The sequence below is a fragment of the Megalops cyprinoides genome, chromosome 11 (genome assembly GCF_013368585.1).
Source record: "Megalops cyprinoides isolate fMegCyp1 chromosome 11, fMegCyp1.pri, whole genome shotgun sequence".
Classification (NCBI taxonomy): Eukaryota; Metazoa; Chordata; class Actinopteri; order Elopiformes; family Megalopidae; genus Megalops; species Megalops cyprinoides.
In genome coordinates this window covers 24115586-24132250 of record NC_050593.1, presented here as the reverse complement: position 1 = coordinate 24132250, position 16665 = coordinate 24115586, and the positions used below count along the sequence as shown (strand labels likewise).

General features: G+C 41.0%; 2 protein-coding genes across 2 annotated transcripts; both read right to left on the bottom strand.

Moving 5' to 3' along the window:
* Nucleotides 1–1645: 1645 nt before the first annotated feature.
* cdc16 (cell division cycle 16 homolog (S. cerevisiae)) lies at nucleotides 1646–12745 on the bottom strand. The gene is made up of 18 exons (XM_036540710.1): nucleotides 12569–12745; nucleotides 11482–11536; nucleotides 11128–11225; nucleotides 10863–10901; nucleotides 10301–10441; nucleotides 9076–9235; nucleotides 8034–8128; nucleotides 7421–7554; nucleotides 6955–7034; nucleotides 6801–6850; nucleotides 6528–6601; nucleotides 5972–6097; nucleotides 5324–5476; nucleotides 5045–5108; nucleotides 4758–4819; nucleotides 2677–2812; nucleotides 2375–2465; nucleotides 1646–2034 (listed from the first exon to the last, which is right to left on the bottom strand). Exons 1-18 carry the CDS (start codon nucleotides 12614–12616, stop codon nucleotides 1784–1786), a joined length of 1857 nt encoding a protein of 618 aa, XP_036396603.1. The 5' UTR covers nucleotides 12617–12745; the 3' UTR covers nucleotides 1646–1783.
* A 1207-nt stretch (nucleotides 12746–13952) lies between these two features.
* On the bottom strand, nucleotides 13953–16328 carry si:dkey-83m22.7 (uncharacterized protein CFAP97D1). The gene is made up of 5 exons (XM_036539966.1): nucleotides 16177–16328; nucleotides 15526–15606; nucleotides 15111–15229; nucleotides 14810–14993; nucleotides 13953–14290 (listed from the first exon to the last, which is right to left on the bottom strand). Exons 1-5 carry the CDS (start codon nucleotides 16270–16272, stop codon nucleotides 14057–14059), a joined length of 714 nt encoding a protein of 237 aa, XP_036395859.1. The 5' UTR covers nucleotides 16273–16328; the 3' UTR covers nucleotides 13953–14056.
* Between the last annotated feature and the right edge of the window lie 337 nt (nucleotides 16329–16665).

Here is a 16665-nt window from a genome sequence, read left to right as displayed (position 1 = left end):
TCAGCCATTAAGAATAATTACTGGTGGCACTGATATGTAATTAGAAAAACAGCCCCTGTAGAAATATATATTAAAAAAACATCATTTCCAGTCATAGTGACATTTGTGTAGATTCTGAACAGCCTCTTTAACTGCAGAACAGTCCCTGTTCGTGGAGCTCAATGTGACTGCAGTGGCACGGCAGAGCAGAGTGTCCTTGTCACCTCTCGTTGCTGGAGGGCGTCTCGCCGTCGGAGGCGTCGCTGTCGCTGTCGCTGCAGCTCAGTTTGGCACTGGGTTGGGTGCAGGCCAGTAGGGGGCACTGTGGGCTACTGGTGCTCCATGCATCCGGGCTGCTGGGCAGACTCAGGGACCGAGTTTGGCTATCACGACAAGGCACTATAGACCAGGCAGAAGAACCCATCACCGCGCTGAACCCCTTTTTCCTCAATGCCCAGCAGGCAAAGGACATACACTGACACAACTAACGTGATCATATGCCCAAATTGTTACTATAATACCGCCCAAGGTCAAAAGTACGATTCCTGACGGTCTCAGGCACAGGGAGATAACACTTTCCTCAAGCTTAACATATTCAACCACACATGAGGAAGATCCACTTCTACCTGCTGCATTACACTAGAATGAACTTTCACATTTAACTCACTCTGCAGCGGTGCACATTACATTTACATGTACATTTATTCATTTGGCAGACGCTTTTATCCAAACCGACTTACAAGTGAGATGTGTGCATTACTCACGTACCAGTGAGGAAGGTCTGCTTCCCGCTGCCAGCCTCCAGACAGAGCCCGGAAGACAGCCGCTGCGGGGTGGACACAGAGCTCTTCAGGCTGGGGACAAAGGTGGAGCAGGTGTCCCAGTCGCGGCACACCTGCTCGTGGGTGTATGTGGCGGCGCAAGATTTAGACGGAGTGCAGCCCATTGCTGTGTATCTCCATGAGGGGCAGCGAATCGGGAGCCCGCCGGCAGGCCTCACCTCTCTTACCTTATCAGTGGCTGCTGTGGTGTCAGACCACCTGAGGAGCGACTGCTTCGGTCACAGGCTTCGATTAGGCAAGGGGAAAAAAACCCCCGCAGCTCTAGATAAATAAACACTCAACCAATGGGGGGCAGGCACTGGTCAGGAAGAGGACTTCCCCCTGACCAAATATGTGCAAATTAACAAGGCGTAAACGAAAGGCAATGGATTCTCCTCATAGCGTGCCTTGGACATTCAGAAAACAATGTGTGATGGGCCATGGTATCACAGTATCACCAATACGCTAGGCATGACAAGGGACCTCTTGCAGGCTTTATGCCATCAATAGTGCTGAAACTGTAACTATGGAAACTGAATAAACAATTGTTTCCTGTTACGAGATATGGGCCATTCTGGACTAAATATAAACACTGTGGTTAGATTGTGACAGCATTGTCAATGAAAAACTTCAATTTTATGTCAAAAACAAAGCCTCAACATGGCCTGCTAAGAAATGAACACACACCTTATACAGTAGATATGCTGCTGAAGGGACAAAACCACATAACAGCATGTAAAAAGATTTTATTGTAGGAATTATTCTATTTGCCAATTCCCACTTGCATTCAGCTGAATTTCTTTATTCAAAGTAAAAATCCACAGGTAAGGAACACAGAGGTGACCGCAGGAGGAAGGTGGGCGGGAGGAGGGGATTTGAGTGGGAAGTGGTTGCTCTGTCCTCCTCAGTCAGGCTGTGGGGTTGGGATCGGGTCTCTGTTTTCCCTTAGTCCTCGACCCAGGCGCGGATCAGGGCAGGCCACGTCACGTGCTGGTGTCAGACATGGAGGTCTCCAGCATCATGTCGCTCTCGTACATGTAGCACTCCGGAAGCGAGCGCGGGAAGGCGGGCTCCGTGGGCTTGTCTGGGTTCGGGGGCGACGTCTCCAGGGCCATGATGCCGCTCTCCTCCAGGGGCTGCGTCCGGCTCTCGCCCGAGTCCGCCGACGTGTTCAGCACCTTCATCAGCGTTGGCGTGCTCACGCTGCCCCGCAGCTTGTCCTTGATGTCAGTTCCTTAAACACACACCCACATGGACTGCTGGGTTAATATTTCACTTCCTAATTGCTGCATCCAAGCAATATAAGGGGCTATTCAATCCTACTGCCTTGTGAATTTGCCTTCAAATTTAAACATTGCTACATTTTTCCCTCAAACTACATATTACCTTGTTTTGTTGTTGAAGAGATGAACTAAACTGTGTAAAACATTAGAAAAATAGCACTTGCTTAGATGTGTTAGTTGAGGATACACAACAGCAAGAGAAATGGACAACCTTGCCATAGTGATAGAAAACATCCTTTTACAAACAAGCAAGCTGAAGCAACAAAGAAGAGCAATGAAAAAGTGCTCTACCTATATAGGCATCAGTTTCTCCAATGTACATCTCGATGCAGTGTCCTAGCATCGTCACAGAAAATGTGTCGTCCCTTTTGAGACCAAGTGCCTGCCACAGAAATTGATTGTTAAAAACATTTAAAATACATTTCATATAGTATTCTTTAATAATAAAGAACTTTTTAAATGAAAGAACATTTGTGAGGTTTTAAATAGCATGCTTGTGGTACAGACGTATTGTGGAGATGGAATCATATATTGTACCAAATCCAAAATCAATGTCTCTAAATGTCCACTTGGACTGTGCAGGGTCCTCTTACTGTGTGAAAATAGTCAATAGCGCTCTCAAAATCTCCCATGAGGCTGTGCACATATCCAATGGCAGAGTAGGTAGAGGCATGTTGGGGAATGAGCACCAAGGCCTGCCGGTGGTACTCCAGAGCCTGGTCATACTTCCTGTGGAGAACCCCACGAATTCAAGCTGTCAGCTCCATCTGTGTCATACATCGCATCCCTCATAAAATTATCCTAATTACACATTCCCTCCTGGTAGTACTAATAGAAATAATACAACTAAATAAGGAGCACTTGTTAACATGGTAACATGAAATGTCATCAAAAATGAAAAATGCCATAAAAAATGAAAAGTGTTATAGTTATTAGAGTCTATACTGTCCACTTATTAGTGTCTATTTTAAAGATGAAATTAGATACATTTTCATGTACAGTAACTGTAAAGACACACATTTCTTAAAGAAAAAAAAAAACAGGAGTATCACAACAGATCCAAGAAAACGTGTCAGTAACGCCTCTGGTACGAGATGCAATCTGTAATGCCCCAGAATAAAATCTTATAAGCTGAGCACCACGCGTGGTGACGGTATTTACTGTGCTCATCCTTTCAAGAGGTCCCCTTTTTGAATAAAAACAGCTCACAGAAAGCATGTAAATACAAGCACTTCAAAATGTGTTTAGCGAGGACTTGATACACAATGTGAAGAGCAGGCCCTCCGGGGTCCTGCGAGTATGCATTAATGAATTTAACAGCAGGGATGAGAACAGAAAACGAGGAGCCCACGCTGCTGCCCCACTTAAAGAAGGAGCGAATCATGCAGACCCTATGCAGTTCTATTGACACTGCAAGTGTGTGTGTGTGCGTGTGGGTGTGTGTGTGTGTGTGTGTGTGTGGAGGGCTGAGATACAATGTATAGTGTGCTGTCGCCCACGTCAGGCTCTTTGATTTGAATAGGGCTAGATTTTATTTCAGATTCACACTCTTGAGAGATGAGGATGAAAACTGCCTACAAAAATATTGCTTGCTGTAGTTCTGATTTATACATTGTGAAGTACTGAAACAGTATCCTTAGACAGCATATGCATTAGAAACAGGACATAAGGCCATACAATTAAGAAACTGTATTTACACTGAACAGTATTTGCAGACCCAGGCCTACAGCTAATATAAAATCTAAATTTACAAATGGTTTGTTCCTCTTTTCCATGAATCTCTTTTCCTCTTGTTCTAATCATTTAAAAAACATTATTTTTTTCTGTTGGGTGACTATTAGATTTCATTGGCTCATCTCGTTAGTAGAACATCTGAATCACATGGGTTTCTTTGGTGCTGATACTTAAAAAGTACCCCTGCCTGGAAATTCCTGTTTAAACAGAAAGAAAAAAAGCTGCCTATTCTAGTGCGAAAGAGGTACTCTCTCTTAATGGGAAGTTGATTTTTTTTTTTTAAACTGGGATTGCCCCCGGCCCCCCCCCCCCCCCCCCCCCCCCATCCCCCCATACATTTGTTCTTCAATTTGGAATGCATCATACAATCGCCATTACAACCATGGTAACAATCTCAGAGCACAAACACTAGCTCTTAAGATTCAGACACTTAATGTGCACTGATTGACCAGCTGGAGCTGCTGACAAGCAATGAAACAAGACAAACCCCTGGCTACACTATCCACCCCTGCACCCAGCAGAATGACGCCAATTTATCGGGCCCTATGGGCCACAAGTTGGTGATGTTAGAGCCCTGCCAGGTCTCAAGTTGATTTTTGACAGTGGGTGATTTGAGATCCCTGACCAGTAAAACACTGCAATATGGACAACATCACACAAACGCATACTGTGCATAAAATTACACCTGTAAATGTGTTTTAAATTAAATACTGTTCATCCCAACCTCATGTATTTTTATCCATGACCAATAAGCCTGAAACCATTCTGAGAAAGACCAGACTCAGACCAGACTGACATATATGGAGTCAGACACAACCAAACACAGATATAAACAAAAGTATGAAATACTTCTATAAAAATAAGAAAATAATAACACAATTTTGGGTGCTGGTTTAAGTCATGTCATAGACACTGCTCTTTGCAAACATTGCTAACTTACTTCAGCTTTCGACAGACATGTCCCAGGTTATTTAGCAAAGGCTCCCATTTGTCCACGGTGACCTGAAAGCGAGTCAGATTTTACTGCATGAAAACATACGTCTGCCTCCGCTAATGCTTACACAGGTCACATTTAAGTTTGTTGTAGTGTTTACACAGGTCACATAAGGGGCTAGCTCTGCTCTTACTACACGATTAAGAATGGAATTTTTTATGTTGAAAAGTTTCTCTAAGAAGAAAGAATGAAAAACGTATTTGTTTTCCATGGAGTCTCAAAATCGCATTCACCTCGTTTCCAATGGCTTTAATTTTCTCCATCGCGTCCAGAAACAGTTTCTCTGCGGCCTTCCAGCTGAAAGACAAAAACATGTCCTCATAGCAAAAAAGCAAAACACGTCCCACGAACACTCTTCACGCCAACCAAAAAGACGATTACAATTCGGCAGGTTACGGCTCAAAATCAGTCCAAAGTCAGCCTTACGTAACTAAAGCGAAAATGCAAGAGGACGGATTTCAGAGGACTGTAAGCAGCCCCCAATGGAAGGAGAACACTGGTTGTTCACTCACTCTCCGTTCTGGAAGGCCACCACAGCCACCTCATGCATGACAAACGGGTCCTCGGGCGCGATGCTCAGGGCCTGGCTGAAGAAGCGCTCTGCCAGCTTGGAGTTGTTGGTCAGCCCGTACTCCAAGCCAATGTACAGCATGGGGAGGTGGCACCTGCACACAGGAACGTGGTTCAGACAAAACTGCCCCCTCAATCCACACGTGTGCATGCACACATACAGGAACACAGAAGCTCAACTGTGATGAAGATTGTGTTGCTTTTGTTTTACAGCAACTCAGCACCTGGCCAATGTCAATGTCACATACTGTGCTTCAGTCAACTTAACATACATGATTACTGAAAGATACAAAGGACATATTGTACATATGTATATCCTTTATGACATATTGACATAAAGGATATACCTTTGTTTCTGCAGGGTCAAGAAACACAAACAACTAAGAGTGGACATTAGTTACATTTGCATGGATTTGAGTTGTGGGGAAAGCATTTATCTGTTCTACCTGTAGACTCCACTATGAGACACAGTAAGCACTAGCCTTCCCCAACCTCACTCCCACACACCTACAGAGACCACAGCTAAGAGCTGGCAGTGATGTTGGTCTTTGTAGAGAGAGGATGTTGATGGTGCCTTTGCATTGACGTACCCTTTCATGAGCTGGGCAGCGGTGAAGTAGGCAGCCATGGCCTGGTCGTGTTCGCTCTCCACAGCAAAGGAGTGTCCGTATGCAATCCACGCTGGTCCGTACGTCCTTTCCAGGGTGGTGGCTTTGCTGCCAGGATGAGCCAGTGTTAGCTAAGCCCTCAAAAACAGCCCTGCTGTCTCCCAGCCCCTACAAGAGCTTAGCAAGTAGCAGTGTGAAGTAGTGGTGAGGAATGCTTGCGTGTTTGAACACCAGGTTCAGGTAAATGCTTGGTGAGTACTCATATGGCTAAATGGCAAAATGTAGGCTCCTTCGAATAAAGGTAACGGAGATCTGCTTACTTCACATGACGTAGGAGCAAGATATCTGCATAGCAACGTTGGCTACCATGTACTTCCTATTACTGATTGCTAAGCATGGTATTTCCAAAGATAGTTCAAAAGTATTTTATTAAGAGAAGGAAAAAAAAAAACATAATCCGACTCCTGTCTAGCACCTCAAGAGATAAGAGCACTATACCTTTCACTGGAACAACTGGCCATTCTTTGAATGTTCTTACCTAAGGTATCTACGTGCATGCTCATTTTTGTGACCAACCATTAAATAGTAACATCCAACGGCAAACCAGGAGACCTGGGGAAAACAAATTGAGCAGAACCAATCACTCCCTGTTGCATGTGCAGGGACAGACATGAAAATGCCAAACTAGAAAGAAAAAAGGCTGGGCTATCAATCCACAATCAAACCTTTTAGCACAAGTAGTAATACACTTGCAAACTGGTGACACTAGGAAATAAAACTTTACAGTACGTAAAGTAAATGCCTTACTTACCGGACTGTTTGGATACAAATCCACCAGTTTATGAGAGAGGTAAAACAGTTCTATGGAGATAAAAACAAACACAGATTAAATGGACAACTTCAGAACAAAGAAAAAATAAAGCATGTAACCATGTGTAAAAGGACAAGTAAAAGGACACTTTTACCGTTAGCTTTGCTGAGCTCAACCAAGGTTCCTATGTGCACTGGCAGACAATTGGCATGGTATGGATCTTTCACCATTACCCTAGAGAAGAAACAGATGAAACATCGGAATAAGAATCTGTGATTTGTCTCATATATGGGGTCAAGCAAAATTGTATCAACATATTTTCCAACAAAAGAACTAGCTTACAAAGTCTTTCCTAATGAATAAATAATTCTGAAGGAATGCCTATTCACTGTCAGGTTTTAAAGCAACACACAGTGAGAAAAATGCTCATTTTACAGGAAGTTATAATCTCGCTGAAAAATCATTTAGCATTTTAAACAGCTCAGAGCATTATCCCCTTCCCATTTTATCTGCTGAGTATGCATTTAATGTCCAAAAACTAATCTAAGACCCAATGTGAACTGCCACAGCTCAGATAGGACTATATTTTGTCACTTGAATTTACAAAAAAGACCACTTACATGGATGTGAGTTTGTAGCACATTTTAAAGTCACAGTTGTAATAATGCCTCTCAGCAAGTGATACCACAACATCCAAGTTGTCCTGGAGACCATTCACTGTATCCGGGACAACCACCTCACTGGGTTTGTTATACTGGGGAGACAGAGAAAGAGTCATCAGTTCTGGGACAAAAACTGCAGGACCCACTTATCCATTAGCATTTGAAAAACCTCAACTTATTGAGCATGATTAGATGCACAACAGGCACTCGAGCATACTTAATGTAACAATAATCCTTTCTCTGTATACAGCACCTACTTTACATAGTACTCATCCAAAATCATGTATTATCAACCAGTGCATGAATATATCTTCTTGGGAGTTGTGACATTAGAGTGAACCTTTGGTCACTGTTTTGTGGAGTATTGGTGGTCAGATTACACTAAAGAGAAACAAAATTATTTTCATGCACAGACCAAAAACAATGAAATAAAATAAGGAAATTATCTTAGACCCATGAACAACCAGATTTGGTGCTTCATAATGTGGATGACAGACATGTGTAAATCTGATAAGGTCCATGGGGGGTAATCAAAGATATCTTTTACTCAAGATAAAGGCGGTCTACACACCTTCTTTAATTTGTTCTCAAACAGAAATCGAAGTAGTTCCTGTTCCTCCTCTGTACACTGTTGGCTGAGAGGGAGGGAGTCCAGGAAGTCCTTTTCTACAGAGACACAAATGAATATGGAAAATAACTCACTCCAGCCCTCTAATATTGACCATAAATAATCATATATTTTGATTGTAACACACTTTTCCCTATACTCAACACAAAGCCCAGAGTAAATCAGAGGTAAAAGCAAACCACCACAAAACATGGGCAAAAAGAGACACAAAGTGCACATGTATCATAGCTCAGTGTAAAGACACAACAGACCGTTGGACAATAATGGATGAAACAGTTTGGACGTGAAGTAATCAACCAAACCAAACCACACATTTCTTTTGCTTTTCCCCTTTCATGCAATTGCCAATTGCATCATAGGCTCATCTAACTGGGGAAGTCTCTTTGCTCGTGCAGGACCATTGAAGCAAAACCGAATGCAATCCTCTGATACATTTGCACAAAAGGCAAGAGCTATTTTTCATACTACAAGTTACGCAATCCACCACAGTGAAGTGGGCACTCACTGGATGATCAGTGCTACTCCACTGATGTCATTCCAGCAACTTGCAACTTGCAGACTCCCATTTGACCTACCCAGCCCTATCCCGAGCAGAATGAAGACAATTTTTTTCCACTGCTGGGGGCTCTAAGTCATTGTCAACAATCAGTTTTGAACATGAGCTGTAGGGCTCAGCATGCACTCAAGACAAACACAACTTGCTCACTGAGCCACAACTAAACCATATTAAAGAGTCTGAGAGTCTGAGATGGACATAAAATGGACCAAATCAGCTGACCCTCTTTAACCTCAGGCAGCACTAAGGAAAGCTTTGCAATCACTTTGTGTGATGTTTAGCTGCGCTTTATCTTTTTTCCCTTTGTTACACAGCACTATTTCATTGTATGTACATTTGTTGGTTTAGGCACGTTGAGGTCAGACCAAACAGAGAGACCTTAAAACACTGCAGTTCCAACAACTTGACCCGTTTTTCGATCTTTACTACCTTCTTGAGCCGTCAGCATGTGGTGAGATGTTAAAAGGTCAAAGGCTTCAAAGCAGTAGACATCTAGCTTCAAGGCCTCTTTGTAGCTGGATGTAGCCAAGGGCCTGTTGTCCATGGCGTCATAGATCTTCCCCCGCAACAGACAGATGGAGCTATTGATCTGAGAGAGGAGATCACAGGAAGGGAAGTCAACTCCACCAGCATCATCTGACAAATGCATAGACCCATGCGAGATCCCAAAATACAGTCCCAGAGGAAAGGACTGAAAAACACAAGACTCAAGAGAAAATCACAGTAGAAAAATTTAACATGGGGTTAATTAATGACGGTCTGTTCTTATTTTAAATCTGGAAATATAGTGGAGTGGATCAGACAATTGCTTCAAAAGGGCTAAATCAAAATCTCTCAACAATGCATGAACAAATGAATGAATGAAACAATAATTATTTAATGAAACAAATATATGACGACATGTATTTAGAGCATCTACGTGTGTACACATACATAAATAAGTTACTGAAAATACAAGATGAATTTAAAAAAAAGGCAAAAAACCTCAAATCATTATTGATAAGGACATAAATACACAGAATATACTTCTAACCAACAATGGGATAAAAGCAAAACTTGGTGACTTCGGAGCAGCAAGAATGTTTAACAAGTGAGTGTCTGTAATCCTAACAGGTATTTACATTACAGCTACACTCTACCGCAAAGTATGAGGCCCCGTGACAGTCTCAGCATTAATGAGACACTGTAACCATATTATCAAGACAGCACTAATTATGACAATGATTCCCACAATGGCGCCAGATTACAAACAAGGCATTAATGATTAAGTACTTATATGGATGCATGCCTAACCCTACTGAATGCACATTTTGTAAGTCACTCTGGATAACAGTGTCTGCTAAATGAATAAAGGTAAATGTGAAATGCAATTGTATCTGCCAAACAATGTAAAAAGTTATATCACAGTGACACCGACAACTAGTCACACCTAGCCTGACAAGGCTGCTAGTCATTTCAGACAATTACATTAGGAGCATCTGACATGGAAAAATTACTTTCCAAAAATTACTCATGATTACTCATATGATGCTCTGGTGAAAGTGAGCCGCGCCTTTTCTCATGTAGCAAAGTAGGCCATCTCACAGACACAGTGGACATTCCCTAGTCCTTGTAAGCAGTGTCTTTTCATATCTAACAGCCTGGGAGGACTCACAGAAGCCGTGGACATTCCCCAGTCTTTACTGGACTCTTTGATCCCATTGTCCTCCTTCACACTCTTGTCCAGCAGCCTCTTGCTTGCTGGCTCCTCCATGTCCAGAATGTCCAGTGCTTGCTGGTACTCTTTGGCAGCATACTGAAAGACAGAAATAATGCAGGAGAAGAGTTAGCATGCCACAGACACAGCACAATTCAAAGGACAGACATTTCTTGTGTCAGTAAAAAGAATTCTACTGTGTATAGGAAAAAAAAAACAAAAATAAAAACAAATACACTGACAATGAAAGGACACTGTGTCACACATTGTAACAGCATCTGAAACTGTATTGTCTTTTTATGCATCTTCATCGTTTCACAGTCCTACAAGGCCACCTACTGCTTGGAGGTACTCACTGCAGCCATTTTACAGAAGGTACCAATTATAACCACAAAGCTCCATACATCACAGAAGTGGTTGAGAAATACTTAATTACCAACAGGAACATGCAGACCTATCTAATAACCATGAACTGCAAAAACTGTATTCAGACACAAATGACGTAATGCAACATACTTACATGACATCTAGCAGCAAGATACTGACAGGCTCCATACAACTGGATGGGACAGAAATCAAACATTTGATTGTCAGGTAAATTGTATGCAATAAACAAATGGAAATAAATAGCATCAATCTTTCATAATATTCAACCAGAAGAATGTTCATTGATGGAAGCTGTTCACTTTACAAAAGTTATAAGGGACTATAAATATACAATTTGAAATGATCATTGCAAAAAAAAAAAAAAAGAGCAATATGTGAGGGAGGGACACAGGCTGTACCTTATCCAGTTTGCGAGAGCGTAGAGCATGCGAGGCTCTGTGATACTGGGATGTGAGGTAAAGGCACTGTGCTAGCCAATAAATGTCCTGGGGGTCTTCTGCAGAGACATTAGTGCAGACCACAGCAATGTTACAAGAAACACCGCCAATACACACCACAATTAGGACTGAACAGGAGTAGTGCTGCACAGTCAGAATGTACGCAAAGGTGTTGTTTGCCGTTTTGACCCAGACTGAAGATAATTCAAATTCTCTTTCCTTGCAGTTTACAATCAGAAAGTACATGGACTATACAAATCCATTACAATATTTAGATTAATTCTGAAATGAGGGTACATAACAGAGCATTCTCACCATGTGACAGCGACGCAATTTTGTCTGCCCAAAACAGGGCACTTTGATACTGTTGCTGCAAGAAGAGCAAAAACGAAGCTTGTGTTAGATCACTACTTAGCAAAATGAACACATTTCATACCAAACATAATCAGTCCATTATTTACAACTATGACAACAGGGTAGAATGTTATCAAGATACCCTAGCAGTCTTTCCTTTTCACTAAGTGAGATAATGCTACTCTAGACAAAAACAGTGTCTCTTCTAGCTTCTCTCGTTACCTGACTGACGTATCCTTAGCTGACTACCGTGTCGTTATATAGGAAGATAATTATGTTGATTTGCTAATTTCAAGAAGCTTTTGGCCACCTAGCTAGATATCTAGCAGGCTCATGAGACGAGCTGCTCCAACACTGCAAATGAAGTAGGTGACTACTAAAATTGCTTTCCGTGTTATTTTAGCTACTTTAGTTAATTTAGCTAGCTAGCTGGAACCTTGGTTTCAACAAGTGAATAGACGACTACTGCATTTAACACCTTGGTAGTTGACGTTATTATTTTGAAAGACATAATAGCTATAGATATCACTAGCTAGCTGCACATTATTATTTAGTAAGTAATTACAGCGATATTAAATTCCTAGCCAGCTAGCCAGCTCGTTTCGTGAAGTGTTGCTACACGGCTGTCCGGCAAGTCAGCTTTTAAGTAACTCGTTAGTTAGTTAGCTACCAACTTTAGCCTAACTATTTTCTTGATTAGCAATCTAGTCAATCAGCTAGGCATCTACTGCATTAGTAAACTATAGAGCTGACTCAGTCAGACATACAGAACTTCAAGTAAAGAATGCAACGCGGGCCTGGTTTATGGATAATGATTTCTAGGTAGTTAGCAGGCTAATAATGATTATTATAGCGCGCGTAACACGCCAGCAGGGTAATTTGTATCATTAGGACCGTTACCAATACACTGTCAGACTGCTAAGTGAGTGTCCACATCTAGTTAGCTGGCTAGCTAGATGCTAACTTAACAACTTAACGTTATCAAACGGCAACCAGCTACAGTAGTGCCTCATATGCTAACTAGCTAGCTAGATATTGATATTCTTACCTGATCAATATAATGTCGGACACGCTTTCGTAGTCTCTCAAGATTCATGTTGGCTGTCAAGGTGATTCTTCTATAATTCAAAAGCGTATCATCCTACATCCGTAAGCACAAAAACGCTAATCAGAATCTCTGGATAGGTACAGCTACGCCATACAAACCAGCTCAGCAGTCCCGCGACTTCTTTCACACCGGTAGTGTTACACTGTCAACCAACGTCCAGGAAACTGGAGTCCGTGATCAAACGGTCCGTAATGTAATTACAGCATGCGTTCCCCAAAATTCAAATATTAAACGTAGATTTGAAGATCTAACTTCTGCGTATTATCAAAATAATGATGTTCGCTTGTTCTTGGAATGCATTCGAGACATGGGAAAAACATGCTTGTTATTTATATGGCAAACACATGTTTCAGGAATAACTACTGCGGGTGGGGTAACATGGGTGAAAACACGTACGTATATTTTGGTTACTGCATTGGCTATTTACACATGTCCATGGAGACACGTGTGACCAAAGTTATATACATATATATTAGGATCTGTCAAAAGGTACACATATAATACATATATAAAGTGCATATAAAGTAAAATTTAATGACTAGTAGGTATACATTTGATGTTCAGCTGTACTTAAGTAAAGTGAGTGCTTGTATTACAGTATACTGAGCTGGAGATCTACAGGCCAGGAGAGTAAGAAATGAAGTCTCAGAGAGACCCATAAAGAGACTTTTTGTCTGTCTCTCTTCAGTTTTGAGGAAAGCAGGACCATCGAAAATGTGATGTACAGCCTCAATAATAGTTTAGTTTAAAAACTGCTGTAATCTGATGAATTGCATCACTGATAGAGCAAACAATATCATACTGACATAATTTAAAAGGTTTCTGAACTCTCCAACTGTCCAAAACAGATTTTCTAGAGAATTCCTGTTTAGATAATATTCATAATTAATAACATCTGAAAAAAACAACATTAATATCATGAATTGTCTTTCAAATACATATGCTTTAATTGTACATTATCAGTTTCATGTCATGAATGTGCTTGAAAAAAAACATTAAAAGAACATAAAACGTGCTTTAAAATACCACAAATTATACATTGCAGAATGAAGCAACTTTTAAACAAATTCATAATTAATAACACTGTTTCTAACTACATTTAAATGACTATTATTGTGAGATACCTTTTAAATCCATCACTTAAAGAGTAAGCATACATACATGAAAAGAGTGCAAGCTCAAATTCCATGCAAGCCAAATGTAAAGGACAGGAAATTGAAAGGCATAGCCAATTTTATGACACAGAACTTTCAAAAAATGATAATTATTTATGAACAGCAGTATTAAATGAAAATGAAAACACACTAAACAGTTTATTGGCCCTACTAGTGATGACACGTTTAATGGTATTCTGCTGTCACACTGCAGTTAAATGAAAGCTGCTCTTGCTGTATATACATACACAAATGCAAAGCAATTATACGGAAGTTATTCCTGGTCACTCTCCTTGTGCGAATCGCTGTCTTTCATTTCTGTCTTAATCTCGGAACCGTGCATTCTGCTGGAACCTTCTTGTTGTTCACTTTCCGTCTTCCCACTGTCTTTGTTTCCATCAACAAATTCATTGTCATCCTGGCCCTCCTCTTCGCCATGACTCTCCTCTTTTTCAGATTCTTCCTTCTTACCCTCCTTAGCAGTTTGCTTCATAGACTTGGGCTGAGCCTAAGCAATAGAGAATGTTAGAGGTTGAGGCAAATATGTTCCATTAGGGTACCTGGTGGGTGCAACAGGCAGGGGAATAATACTTCAGTAACTGGGCTGTGACCATAAGATTATAGGTTTGAATTTTCATGCTTGAAACGCTGTTGTCATATCTGTGCTAAGTAATATTAGTAATAAAGTCTCCATAACTGCACTGTGTATAGCAAAAATGTGTAACTGTAAACCAGTCAGTTGTCAAAACAAATGATGCAGTAATGTGTACATACAGTGCAGTAATGTGTAGCTTTTATCAAACCTCGACTTTTTAAATCGGGATAAAAATGAATTGAATATTTGTCCTGCCACCAAATTTCAAACGAGCATGCCAGGGGTCACAGTATACGCGGGAAAGCTGGACAAACCTCTTTTAGACTCACACATTCCAAGATCAAATGGTCTCTATGACCTCGCCAACAGAGCCGCAACAAATGCACACAATGTTCGTTGACATTGTTGAATAAAGCTGAGAACAGAGGTTACCTTTTTAATCGCCGCGCTGCGAGGATAACGCGCGATGCTTTCCATGTATCTCTCAGTTGTGAGCCAGTCGTCGTGCCACTGCTGAACGCTGTATCGCGGCCCACACCGTGACAAGCGCTCCAGTATGATCTGATTTTCCTTAGTAACCCGGAGGAGTTCTCGCTGGCGCTTCTCACTGCTCAAACTATGTTTAAAGCATAGGTAACACTTACATTTAAAACCTGAGCAACTTTAGCTTTAAACTTACTCAAGTTTGAAGAATGAGTTCAGCGAACTATGTAGGCCTATAGTTGTTGCCTACCTTCGGTTCTCGTAAAGGTTTCTGTTATCGATTCGTCCAGTCGTCCTCATTATGAATGATATCTTTTCCAGGAGCATTTCATTATCGCGTTGGATTATAGCCATGCGTTCTTCTTCAAGCTTTCATGTAATTTAATAGAAAAAAGGCAAACAATCTTATATAGGGAATCAACACACTTGTCTACCACAACATTGTTTTAAAAGACTGTCAAGTTTTTTTTTTTTTTTTTACAGTAGGCTAACCTGACACAGTCGGTTAACCGACACATTTAATTCGAATGGAATTAGCGAGGTATTCTAACATTAAATTCTATAGTCATTCATGGTTTATGAGGCATTAATATTTACTGTAATTGAGACATTAGCACCCTCTGGTGGATACAATGGGACGTACGACATAAACGTCGCTTAATTACCTTCAGCTTTTTCATTTTGAGCTGAAGATGACCGTAGGTTTGAGGTGGAGTTGTGCTGATGGTTGGCTTTGCAGATTTTACCTTTAAAATATAAAGAAGTTTTTTTTTTTTTTTTTTTTAAGGCAGTGCATTTTTGAAACGTTACCGTTAATATTTCTTATCTAAATGTAAAAAAAAATACAATACAATGCAAATAACCCAGACAATAACAATAGAATAAAAATTTTGAAAGGCAGCTAGTGCACTGTTGTAAGGCCTTCATTTTATGAGAATGAATCATAAAAATTACATCAACTTGTTAAACGGTGTTAACGGTGGCCATGTGTCAAAGAGACTTGTAAAACTGCATTGGTGGGTAAGGCTAGCGTTTATGCCATTCTCACAAAATTCATTTCTCACAGCATAAAAATAAATGCATGAAAGAAAGATAAGTGGACCAGAAGTGTTTGCCAGCAAAGGGGGGACTTTGCATGATATCTGACTTCATGGCAACCCTGGTAATATTTTTCCTACCGAGTAGGTGGCAATAATGTGCTGGCATGCAGCCTGCAACTCTGCTTCTAGGTTGCAGTACAAGTAATCGCAGAAATGATACTTTGAAATGGATAGATCAGTTCATGTATAATAAAATGACAATTCAAACAAAAATACCTTTTTCTTGTGCATGTCGTAGCAGGTCTTGTCCCACTTGTGCTGCAGGTATTTGTTTCCACAGGGAAGCAGTGGTTGGTAGGCTCGGTGCTGCATGGCCTATCCTTGTGGAGCTGGTCTAATCTGAGCAACGCTACAGCAATGCCCCAGCTCACTCGCTGCAGACTGTTTTCAGATACTAGTGTGGGGGTTGCCATGGCAGCAAGAGGGGGAAAGGATGAACAGCTTTGCTTTTGTCTTTTGTAACAGTTTGCTTGTAAAACAAGTTCCACAATGATATGAACCATGGGTGTAGTGTTCGTTTAAAGAGTTAACGAGGTCAGAACACAACAATACTGTGTTATTATTATTAGCTTGTTTCACATATGCCACTATCTAGGGTGGCTCGCATGGGTTACTTTTTAAAAATAATTAAGTTGTTGAGCTGATATATTCTGAAGCAGTCCGGGTTAAGTGTCTTATCTGAAGGTGTAACAGCAGCGTGAAAGA

Excerpts from the sequence above, each read along its gene's own strand:
- si:dkey-83m22.7 (XM_036539966.1), bottom strand. The coding sequence starts at position 16,272 with ATGCAGCACCGAGCCTACCAACCACTGCTTCCCTGTGGAAACAAATAC. Across the intron at positions 15,607-16,176 it reads ACGACATGCACAAGAAAAAG|GTAAAATCTGCAAAGCCAAC; the intron begins GTATTTTTGTTT and ends TATATTTTAAAG. Across the intron at positions 14,994-15,110 it reads AACCTTTACGAGAACCGAAG|TTTGAGCAGTGAGAAGCGCC; the intron begins GTAGGCAACAAC and ends CTTTAAACATAG.
- cdc16 (XM_036540710.1), bottom strand. The coding sequence starts at position 12,616 with ATGAATCTTGAGAGACTACGAAAGCGTGTCCGACATTATATTGATCAG. Across the intron at positions 6,098-6,527 it reads CATGCACGTAGATACCTTAG|CAAAGCCACCACCCTGGAAA; the intron begins GTAAGAACATTC and ends TCATCCTGGCAG. Across the intron at positions 4,820-5,044 it reads TTAAAGCCATTGGAAACGAG|GTCACCGTGGACAAATGGGA; the intron begins GTGAATGCGATT and ends ACTCGCTTTCAG.